The 12,539-nt window shown below is 43.6% G+C and overlaps 1 protein-coding gene across 1 annotated transcript in view; it reads left to right on the top strand.

Moving 5' to 3' along the window:
- Positions 1-12,238, top strand: part of LOC142671139 (uncharacterized) — a gene marked incomplete at its 5' end in the record, with an annotated part of 46,978 nt that extends 34,740 nt beyond the window's left edge. The window contains one exon of the mRNA XM_075847156.1: positions 11,191-12,238. Within this exon, the coding sequence (XP_075703271.1) occupies positions 11,191-11,687 (497 nt within the window). The remainder of the gene's footprint in view (positions 1-11,190) is intronic.
- Between the last annotated feature and the right edge of the window lie 301 nt (positions 12,239-12,539).

Below are 12,539 nucleotides of genomic sequence, written 5' to 3'. Positions count from 1 at the left end.
TCTTCTGTGTACCCCTGTCTGTTTTGTCTGTCTTGCACTTACTGAGCGTAGGGACCGTCGCCCAGTTGTACCCTGTCGCTTAGGACGGGTCGTTGCAAGTAGGCAGGGACTGAGTGGCGGGTAGATTAGGGCTCACCTGTCTGTCTCCCTACCTTGTCATTACACATCCCTTGATTTTTAATCTACCCCAGTTTTACTTACCCTGATGCACTCCGCACAGCTTATCCCCCCTTTCCCCTCTGAGCCCTGCTGCATGCCCAGGCAGCTGATAACAGCCACATGTAGGGTATTGCCATACCCGTGGGAACACACATTACAGTTTATAGGGTGTATGTCTCCGGTCAAAATGCTCACTACACCTCTAAATGAATGCCTTAAGGGGTGTAGTTTTTAAAATGGGGTCACTTCTTGGAGGTTTCAACTGTACTGTTACCTCAGGGGCTTCTGCATACATGACTTCGCACCAGAAAATCCCCAGTAGGCCAAATGGTGGTCCTTTCCTTCTGAGCCCTCCCATGGTCCCAAACGTCAGTTTATCACCACAAATTGGGCATTGCCGCACTCAGGACAAATTGGGCAACAAAATGGGGTATTTTATTTCTTGTGAAAATAAGAAATTTTCAGCCAAAACTACATATTATTGGAAAAAATAAATTTTGTTTGAATTCCCAGCCCAATTCAAATAAGTTATGTGAAAAAACTATGGGGTCAAAATGGTCACAACCCCAATAAATGAATTCCTTGAGGGGGTAGTTTCCAAAATGGGGTCACTTCTGGTGGGTTTCCATTGCTTTGATACCTCTGGGGCTCTGCAAATGCGACATGGCACCCGAAAACCAATCCAGCAAAATCTGGACTCCAAAGAACAAATAGTGCTCCTTTCCTTCTAAGCCCCCCTATGGGCCCAAACGGCAGTTTAGCACCACAAATGGGGTATTGCTGCACTCAGGACAAATTGGGCAACAAAATGGAGTGTTTTATTTCTTGTGAAAATAAGAAATTTTTAGCTAAAACTACATATTATTGGAAAATATATATTTTTTTTAAATTCCCAGCCCAATTCAAATAAGTTCTGTGAAGAAACTATGGGGTCTAAATGGTCACATTACCCATCAATTAATTCCTTGAGGGGTGTAGTTTCCAAAATGGGGTCACTTCTGGTGGGTTTCCATTGCTTTGATACCTCTGGGGCTCTGCAAATGCGACATTGCACCCGAAAACCAATCCAGCAAAATCTGCACTCCAAAGAACACACAGCGCTCCTTCCCTTCTGAGGCCACCCATGGGCCCAAACGGCAGTTTATCACCACAAATGGGTTATTGCTGCACTCAGGACAAATTGGGCAACAAAATGGGGTATTTTGTTCCTTGTGAAAATAAGAAATGTTGATGAAAAATGACATCTTATTGGAAAAAATTTATTTTTTTTTCATTTCACAGCCCAATTCAAATACGTGCTGTGTAAAAACTGTGGGGTCAAAATGGTAACAACAACCATAAATTAATTCCTTGAGGGGTGTAGTTTCCGAAATGGGGTCACTTCTGGTGGGTTTTCATTGCTTTGATATCTCTGGGGCTCTGCAAATGCGACATGGCACCCGAAAACCAATCCAGCAAAATCTGGACTCCAAAGAACAAATAGTGCTCCTTTCCTTCTAAGCCCCCCTATGGGCCCAAACGGCAGTTTAGCACCACAAATGGGGTATTGCTGCACTCAGGACAAATTGGGCAACAAAATGGAGTGTTTTATTTCTTGTGAAAATAAGAAATTTTTAGCTAAAACTACATATTATTGGAAAATATATATTTTTTTTAAATTCCCAGCCCAATTCAAATAAGTTCTGTGAAGAAACTATGGGGTCTTAATGGTCACAATACCCATCAATTAATTCCTTGAGGGGTGTAGTTTCCAAAATGGGGTCACTTCTGGTGGGTTTTCATTGCTTTGATACCTCTGGGGCTCTGCAAAAGCGACATGGCACCCGAAAACCAATCCAACAAAATCTGCACTCCAAAGAACACACAGCGCTCCTTCCCTTCTAAGGCCACCCATGGGCCCAAACGGCAGTTTATCACCACAAATGGGGTATTGCTGCACTCAGGACAAATTGGGCAACAAAATGGGGTATTTTGTTCCCTGTGAAAATAAGAAATTTTGATAAAAAATGACATCTTATTGGAAAAAATTACATTTTTTTAATTTCATAGCCCAATTCAAATACGTGCTGTGTAAAAACTGTGGGGTCAAAATGGTAACAACAACCATAAATGAATTCCTTGAGGGGTTTAGTTTCCGAAATGGGGTCACTTTTTGGGGATTCCTACTGTTTTGGCACCTCAACACCTCTTCAAACCTGGCATGCTGCCTAAAATATATTCTAATAAAAAAGAGGCCTCAAAATGCACTAGGCGCTTCTTTGCTTCTGGGGCTTGTGTTTCAGTCCACGAGCGCACTAGAGACACATGTGGGACATTTCTAAAAACTGCAGAATCTGGCAAAAACATATTTAGTATTGTTTTTCTGGTAAAACCTTCTGTATTACAGAATTTTTTTTTATACAATTGAAATTCAGCAAGAAAAATTTAATTTGCAAATTTCACCTCTACTTTTCTTGAATTTCTGTGAAATGCCTGAAGGGTTAAATAAACTTTCTAAATGCTGTTTTGAATACTTTGATGAGTCTAGTTTTCAAAATGGGGTGTTTTATGGGGGTTTCTAATACATAGGCCTCTCAAAGCCACTTCGGAACTGAACAGGTACCTTAAAAAAGGGCTTTTGAAATTTTCTTAAAAATATGAGAAATTGCTGTTTATGTTCTAAGCCTTGTAACGTCCAAGAAAAATAAAAGAATGTTCAAAAAACTATGCCAATCTAAAGTAGACATATGGGAAATGTGAACTAGTAACTATTTTGGGTGGTATAACTGTCTGTTTTACAAGCAGATGCATTTATATTTTGAAAAATGCTATTTTTTATAAATTTTCTCTAAATTTTGCAATTTTTCACCAATAAACACTGAATATATCGTCCAAATTTTGCCACTAACATAAAGCCCAATGTGTCACGAGAAAACAATCTCAGAATCGCTTGGATAGGTTTAAGCATTCCGACGTTATTACCACATAAAGTGAAATATGTCAGATTTCAAAAATGCGTCCTTAAGGGGTTAATAATGTAATTCCCCCCAAAAAATTTAGTTCAGGGACATTGGGGGTCCATTGATAGCAGTGGGATTTTGTACTGGAAAATGTAATTCCAGGACTTGATCACCCACAAATAAATAAAATCATAAAGAGTAAAATTTGTTTCAAGGTCTGAAAAAATATGCTCTATGACCTTTCCCAAAAGAAATCCTCCCTACTTGGAAATCCCACAAACTAAAAAGAAAATATAAATAAATCGACTCCCTAAAAAGACCCACACCCCCTTTTTTTTTTTTGTGTTAATATTAGTAATTGTAATATGTGTGATAGGTTTTGAAAGAGGGGTAGTTTCAAAGGCCTGGTTTTGATAGACACATGGGGAGTAAAAGCGGGTATCCCTACTCCTTCCCTGCTTACTACATACCCGGCACCTTTTTTGGAGATATTTTTGGGTCTCGGTGAAAGGGACGGGGTGTAAAAAGTGGCGCTCTGAAAGTCTGCGCACATATTCAGACTCGCAGGTATAGTGGAATCAAAACTCCTGCTCCTGGTACTGAAAAAAAGTGAGCGTTACTTAGGCCTTTTTAAAAAGAACAAAACTGTTATACGTAGTAATCTGAATTAAGGAGATTGGCACCTTTTTGTACTAGGCATATTTTTTCTTCACCGGGTAAGGTTGAAGCACCTGGTCTGAAAGATCTACACCCCCAATAAATTTGTTTCATTTTTACCCCATATCTGGCTCGTTTGGAGGGGATGAATTGACAAAAAGAAATACGGCCTTTAAAGCTCATAAGTGATTCATCTACAGATAAATCCCTTAGAAGGGCGATTAATGGCATTAATTTATTAAGCCAATCACAGCCTGGGTCACTTCTTGGGGGGACTTGGGAATTATTGGTAAAATACATGAACCGCATTAGGGCTTCATAGCGGTTTCTGGACATCACTGCTACAAATACAGGGATAGCGTGGACAGCACTAGAAGTCCAGTAGGACCGGACAGATGTTTTTGTTTTTTTAACCAAACCCAAATTGAGAGTAATGCCTAAAAATATTTTAATTTCTGGGACACTTGTGCCATTCCACATTCTTAAGTAAATAGATGCAGACTTTTGCAGAACAAATTAAATAGCATAAAGATTAGTCTGCTGGACAATTAATTGTAGGACTGTATCACATACGTATAAATAAAAAAAATCATAGGCTGTAATATTTGCAACATCGACATTAATTCCTGGAGTCGCTTCCATTTGGGGTACTTGGGGAGAAAACTATAGTGCGGGATCCCACATTGCAGGAGGGACTGCAACACTCAGCCCTGCACTTGACACCTCGACAGCGACGGCTGTATCTACCACCATAGGGCTATGGGGTCCAGTGGTAGAATTGGAATCGCCACTGTCGGAAAAAGGTTCCGCTTCTGAAGCGGTGTCGGTCTCTCAGAACTGTCGAAGCATAGTGAGGCTTGCTCCGCACGGTACATTCTCTGAGACATTATGTGTGGGTACATACACAAGCTCTATACGTCCTAATATAACCTAAAGTAAGCCTAAGAATAACACTAAGGCCGAGTTCCTACACGTAGCGGAAATTCCGCAGCATTTTCAGTAGCAGCAAAGTAGGTGAGATTTACCAAATCTCATGCCCACGCTGCGGAAAAAAACCTGCAGTGTAAACGTCAATAAATTTACCTGCGGTGCAGAATTTAATTCCGCAGCATGTCAAATTATTCTGAGTTATTGTTGATTTTCCATTGCGAGTATTCACATTCAATTCAATGAGGATTCAAAACCCGCAACAGAAAGCCAAGTTTTGCGGCGTAATCGTAAAGATCGCACTTCCGGAAAAAAAAAACATACTTACCCAAAATGCCCTCCTTCCTCCTGGGATGACGTTGCGTCCCATATGACCCCTGCAGCCAATCACAGGCTGCAGCATCACAGTTCTTGCAATGTCATCCAGGGAGGCTGGAGCGGACATCAGAGGAGGGAGGGTGTAAGTATGAACGGCTTTTTTCCGCAGCGAATATTCCGTTAGAAAAACTGCACCACAATGTAGTGCGATTTTGGGACTAAATATACTGCGGGTTCTAGGTTGGACACGCTGCGTGATTTTTACGTAGCGTATCCGCCCCTGTGGGTACCCAGCTTAAAACTTTTTTTTTTCTTTTTTTTTGTTTTGCTTGTTTCGTTTTTGTTTTTTATAACAGACGTAAAAATAAAATAAAGCCCTAACCCTAATAAAGCCCTGATCTAGCCTTACAGCTAGTACTGCTATTACAGCCCCAAATCCTAACCTTAATCTATTATATAATATATATGTATATATATATATATATATATATATATATATATATATATTAGGTAGAAAAAAGTTGCACTTCTTGACTGTCATCCACACGGTCCTGAATTGGATACACAAACGAGGAAATAGACGCAGCACTCCAAAAGTAGTTGCAAATATAGTGGTTTATTCACCCATGTACAGAAATAGCTACGTTTCAGTCCTCTCAGCAGGACCTTTGTCAAGCTTGACAAAGGTCCTGCTGAGAGGACTGAAACGTAGCTATTTCTGTACATGGGTGAATAAACCACTATCTTTGCAACTACTTTTGGAGTGCTGCGTCTATTTCCTCGTTTGTATATATATATGTATATATATATATATATATATATATATATACGTATGTATATATATAATTAGGTGATCGGGGTGTTTTTTTCGTAGTGCACACTGATCTACTTTTGATAGTTCATTGTACGACCGCAAAATAATTCCCAACAGTTGCCGGGTTCCTCGATCAGCACGGGGGGGGGGGGGGGGCGGTCTATGGCTCTTCTTGTAGGGACAGTCCATCAGCATTTTGGTGTTGGCTTCCCCGTTTGTATTGGATGGAGAAGCTGTAAGGTTGTAAGGACAGGCTCCACCGCAGTAATCGTCCATTGTCCCCTGACCCTCGGTTCAGCCATGTGAGGGGATTGTGATCCGTTACAATTGTAAAGTCTCTGTCATAAAGGTATGGCTGTAATTTTGAGAGCCCATACGATGGCAGGGCACTGTCTTTCAATAGTGGCACAGGCAACTTCCCGATCTAGTAGTTTACGACTGATGAAAGCAACTGGATGTTCAAGCCCAGCCGCGTTTATCTGGCTAAGAACTGCTCCAATACCGTAGGTGGATGCATCTGTCTGCACAAGGAACCTGTGCTTGTAGTCTGGTGCGGCCAAGACAGGGGCAGTGGTGAGAGCCGTCTTTAATGCTATAAAGGCTTCCTCACAGGCAGGTGTCCACTTCACCATACTAGGCATGTTTTTGCGGGTCAGGTCATTTAGGGGCATTGCCAGGGAACTGAAATCGGAAACTCATTTTCGGTAGTAACTGGCGGTCCTCAAAAAGGCCAGTACTTGTTTCTTATTTTTAGAGGTAGGCCAGTTGCTAATGGCTTCCACCTTGGCAGGCTCAGGTCTTAGGTTCCCCCTCCTACTCTGTGCCCCAGATATTGCACCTCAGCCATACCCAACTGGCATTTATCAGGGCGAATTGTCAGTCCTGCTGCAAGAACATGGTCTAACACTATGCCTAAGTGTTTAAGATGTTCCTCCCATGATGTGCTGAAAATGGCAATATCATCCAAGTATGCACAGGCAAAGTCCTGACATTGTTCTAACAGCCGGTCTACCGATCTTTGGAAGGTTGCTGGGGCATTTTTCATCCCAAAGGGCATTCCCAGGAACTCAAGAGTCCAAAGGGGGTAATAAATGCAGATCGCTTCCGGGTGTCCTCTTTTAGGGGTATCTGCCAGTACCCCTTGCTCAAGTCTTATGTAGTTACAAATTAAACACTGGCCAGCCGATCCAACAGATCATCAATCTGGGGCATAGGGTACTCGTCACATTTGGTGGCATCATTTAGGCTCCGGTAATCTACGCAGAATCGCGTTGTGCCATCCTTTTTGGGAACCAGTATCAGAGGGGAGGCCCAGGGGCTCTAAGATGGCCTAATAATCCCAAGTTGTTTCATGTCCGCCAGTTCATTCTTGATCATGTCCCGAACGGCCTCAGGAACTCGGTAGCGGGCCTGCTGGATCGGGCGTTGTCCTGGAGTTTCCACGTGGTGGTTAGTGAGTGTTGTCCGTCCGGCGCTGAGGAAAACACGGAAGCCCTCGGTCCCAGCAAGCCGAGAATATCACCCTTTTGGATATTCAACAGATGGGGTCCCAGGGGCACTTGGTCCAGAGTACCCCCAGCTCGAGCCAGATGTAGAAAGTCCGGGAGGGAGTTGTCTCCTTCCTTATCACTAGGGGGATAGCAAATGGCCAAAACAGGTAGGGACCGGTCGTGGTAATCTTTCAGCATGTTGATGTGGACAGTCTCTTGTCGCCGGCCACTAGGGTTCATGGCAATGACGTAATTAGTGTCATTACATTTTCGGATAACTCGGTAAGGGCCATCCCATGTTGCTTGAAGCTTGTTGGCAGGGGCAGCGATAATCATGAGCACTTGTTGCCCTTCAATAAATTCACGGGTCCTTGCTTTCCGATCATACCAGGTCTTCTGGCTATACTGGGCCCCTTGCAGGCGTTCTTTAGCCAAGGTCACTAGTCGGGTAAGGCGTTCTCGAAATTCCAGAACATAAGGAATGACAGGTACTCCAGTGTCGGTGATATCTCCCTCCCAGTATTCCTTTAGAAGGGTGAGGACCCCACGGACCCTTCGACCATAGAGCAGTTCGAAAGGGGAAAATCCGGTTGACTCTTGGGTAGGCAAACAGGAGATGTGGCAGGTATTGCTCCCAGTCCCGTTCAGTGTCTGCAAAGGCACGTAGCAAATTTTTAGGGTTCCATTAAAATGGTCACACAGTCCATTGGTTCGGGGTGGTATGGGGTGGTGCGAATGGCTCGGACGCCGCAGGAACTGGACCAAGTCTGACGTGAACTGGATCCCTTGATCTGATAGTATTTCACTGGGAAATCCTACTCGGGTGAAGACGGTAACAAGAGCCTCTGCTACCTTTATGGCTGTAATGCTGGACAGAGCCACGGCCTCAGGATACCGGTGGCATAATCCATCACCGTCAGGATATACTGTTTCCCTGTTCTGCTGGGGTGCACTAGAGTTCCTATTATATCTACAGCTAAAAGCTGAAATGGCTCCTCAATGATTGGCAGGGGTTGCATGGGTACCTTGTGACGGGCGCCTGGATGTCGCATCCATTGGCACAAATCACAGGTACGGCAGTATTGAACTATCGATTGCGAAATGCCAGGCCAGTAAAAGTTGTGGGTGAGTCTTTTCTCTGTCCGTTTCCTACCTTTATGTCTAAATAAGGGGATGTCATGAGCCAGTTGGAGTAGTTGCAGCCTATACTTTTGAGGGACAATGAGTTGCTTGGTAGTCACTTCAGGGATAATCCCACCCCGGGCCTCTACTAAACGATAATACAATCCCTTATCTCTGGTGATCCTATCCCCATTCTTTCCCTCCTGCCCAGTTTCTGCCCTTAGTTTAATAGCTGCCAAGGTCGGATCATCTTCTATTTCTTGCCTAAACTCTTCTCGGTCCCAAAAGTCCCCCAATGTAGAATCAGTTGATGCAGCTCTTACCAGTTCGGTTGGGGGTCCTGGAGGCTGCTCCACAGTCAATTCCGAAACTCTCTGTGCTTGGGCAGCTTGGTGTCGGGTGACGGCTCCCACAAAATGGCACTGTAATTCCCCAATGTCATTCCCAAGGAGAACATCCACAAGGAGTCCCCCCATAACACCAATCCAGAGTCTTTCCCCGTAACCATAATTCAAATGTACAGCAGCCTTCTGGATATATTTGCGAGTACACCCTACAAGTTCGATGGGTATTCCTGGGCCTTGATCGATTGCCTCTGGCCGAACAACACGGGGGTCAGCAATGGTCAGGAATGCCCCAGTGTCATCCTGCAGATGGCGCTGCCTTTGCTCTGGGTAACTTTGCGTAAGGGGTTGAATGCTATACATGCCAGAGGGTGTCTCCATGGTGCAGGGTTCAGCAGTCCACTCTGGTGGGGGTGGTGGTAACTCTTCCTCAGGCAGGATGGAGTGCACAAGATGCCGAGGGCGAGGGGGAAAAGATCGGAGCTCCCTTCGATTTCTTGAGGGGCACCTGGACTGTAAAGGGCCCGGCTGACCCCACCTATAACATTTACTTTCTGAGAACCTTCCATATCGTGGTCAGAATTGTGGGGTCCCCGGATTGTTTGGCCTGGTTGTCATCGGCCTGCGGATGGGTTGAGGGGCATATATGACAGGAGGTGCCCGGGGGGCTGGGTTCGGCTGAGGTTTATTGTCCAGCAGACTCCTCCACTGAGGTTTGATGGTTAGTGCCTCATCAGCCAGGGCTGCAGCTCTATTCAATGTTGATGGCTCCCATTCCCGGAACCATTTCCGTATTTCCTGGGGGCACTTGGCTTAAAACTGGAACCCATGCAGAATATCTTCCACAGTGAATCCACTTCCAGCCATCTCCGACACGCCTGGGACATTTTATGGGCATACATCCTAAAAGATCCTCCAGTAGTACAGGGAAGGTCTCAGAATTGGGCCCGATGTGAGTCTGGCATGACTACATAGTAATACAAAATAGTTTGTTTCACAATGTTTTAGTCCCGGTTCCACTGTGCGTCTAGGGTCCGGTATGCTTCTGCGGCTCCACCTTCAAGGAGCCCCACTAAAAAACGCATCCAATCAGAGGTGGGTACATCCAGCAGGGCGCTCTGATGTTCAAAGTCCTAGAAAAACCCTTCCACATCCCCAGTTACCTCATAAAATGTCTTGAAGTACTTCTGGGTGACCCGTAAAGGTTCCTGGATTCTCTGGTTCTCACCCCAGGTAATATTCTAGCCTCTTTCAGCCTCCATTGCAGCTTGTCTCTGTTTTTTGCCATGCGAGCAGCTTCCAACTATTACTCCGGAGTAACGACTGGTCCCAGATCTGCCATTTCCTCCTCTTACCACACCAACCATTGGCTCTTAGTGGTAAGAGCCCCTGTCTCTGGAGCATGTCCATTAGCCACCTGGGAGGAGGTGATCTGGCTAGCACTCACCAGTAGATCAATTAATGGCTTTTTAGATAGTCACTGGTAGTTCAGTCCAAGTTCTCGGGCTCGTTCTTGGAGACTAAGGACGGTCCAGTTACGGAACTCATTCGCTGGGTGGTTCTCCATGGGGCTGCGCTCTGTTGATCCCGCTTCTGACACCAGTTGTCATGGGGTTCGTTAGGTTAATATACGATCAACAGAGCCAGTGAAGACAGGGCAACTCCAACAGGATTTATTGTATCCAATGCTGACAGACCAGGTCGCCCTTCACGCAGGGACAGCACACAGTCCACAAAATCAGGTAAATACAGGAAACTCCTCAGAGCGCTGGCATCAGCTTCAGCTCTCATTAAAGTCTACATCCAGGAGATCCCTCTCTTCCCCACGTCAAGCCCTTATATACCCCTCAGGGGGAGGAACATCTTGGCAGTTTCTAGTCACCATCATTTGTTATAATGACTTTAGTTTGTATTTCTACTGTCTGTATGTGAGTTGTGGTCTTTTGTACTACCGTATTATGTGTATTGTCCAACTATTGTCTGCCACAGCAAGGATGAGAACACAGGTGGGGGAGGTAATTGGATCTGCTTGGTTTGCTGCTCTGCACACTAGCTGAGTGATGGTGGTGCCTCCTGATGATCCCCTGTGGGGACTGGACAATGAGGACACTTTATGTCTTATGGCTGCGCGACCTGTGGTACCTGATTACAAAATGCATCCCTGAGGGCTCACAATAAACCACACAAAATGCATCATCACAACACATATAGCTTTTGAGGCAGGTTTTTTTAACTGAAGCCAGGTATTGATTCAAAGGTCTTTGCTTAAACTTCTCCCTCCTGCTTGATCCACTTCTGGCTTTGGCTCAAAAGAATGCATGTGTGTTTCCAGCCTAATATGAACGTCATACATGTGTCAACTTTGTGTCAACTTTTGTGTTTTGTAACAAAATCACACAATACATTTTTAATCCTTACAGAAATTCCCAGTACGAATTCTGAGGGAAACTTCATGTTATCGATTAATTATAAAGTAGAAGATGAAGAGATCATGCAGCAGTCTTCAGGAGAAAACCTCATTACCCTTAATGTACAGCCAGGACTTCAAAGTACAGATCTGTTACATAATTCCACTAATCATGAGGAATCTTCTCCTGACCAACCACAGATAGTTGCAACAAGTACAGGTCAAAGAGTGGGTAAAAGGTTTCAATGTTGTAAACCGTTCACAAAATGTTCTCGTCATTTTACAAACAGAAGAATTAACGCGGGAGGTAAGCTGTATTCATGCTCAGAATGTGGGAAAATTTTTACAGATAAATCACATCTTGTTTTACATGTTCACTATGTGAGAAATGTTTTTCACAAATATCAGATCTTGTTAGACATGAGAGAATTCACACAGGGGAGAAGCCATACTCATGTTCAGAATGTGGGAAATGTTTTACACAAAAATCAAGTCTTGCTAAACATGTGAGAATTCACACAGGAGAGAAGCCATATTCATGTTCAGAATGTGGGAAATGTTTTAAAGATAGTTCAAGTCTTGTTAGACATGGAAGAATTCACACAGGAGAGAAGCCACATTCATGTTCAGAATGTGGAAAATGTTTTGCTACTAAAGACAAACTTAGGGATCATCAGAGAACTCACACAGGAGAGAAGCCTTATTCATGTTCAGAATGTGGGAAATGTTATACAGATAAATCAAGTCTTGTTATTCATGAGAGAATTCACACAGGAGAGAAACCGTATTCATGTTCAGAATGCAGGAAATGTTTTATAGATGAATCACGTCTTGTTAAACATGAGAGAAGTCACATGGGGAAAAGCCATGTTCATGTTCAGAATGTGGGAAATGTTTTAATAGTATAGGCAAACTTGGGGCTCATCAGAGAAGTCACACAGTGGAAAAGTCGTTTTGATGTTCAGGAGAATCCAGAGTGACAGTAAGGACAATGTGAGTTTTTGTTTTTAAAATAAATGGACATTTTTATATTTGACTTTCATTAAAACAGTATAACAAGATATAGGTGATGGAATTGAACAAAAAAACACTAACAAATTAACTTTGCAGTTAGAAAAAAAAAATGCAAAAGATTTTTTATTTTTTTTGTAAATATCAGAAGTGTATTATCACTACCTTAAACACCTACAATTAGAATCAGGTGTGGAGCACGAAATCACGCACATATGCGGTGGCGAATGGATACATGATTTTTCTGGTAATACCACAGTATTTACCTGCTACATCGTGTACACATTCGTCACTTATGTAAGTAATGTTGCGGCTGGCGATTTCATTTGTTCTTACCCTCAGGTAAGATTC

Source organism: Rhinoderma darwinii (assembly GCF_050947455.1).
Source record: "Rhinoderma darwinii isolate aRhiDar2 chromosome 1 unlocalized genomic scaffold, aRhiDar2.hap1 SUPER_1_unloc_27, whole genome shotgun sequence".
Classification (NCBI taxonomy): domain Eukaryota; kingdom Metazoa; phylum Chordata; class Amphibia; order Anura; family Rhinodermatidae; genus Rhinoderma; species Rhinoderma darwinii.
Note: the sequence above shows the minus strand (reverse complement) of the source record. Positions and strands in the feature narration are given on the sequence as shown.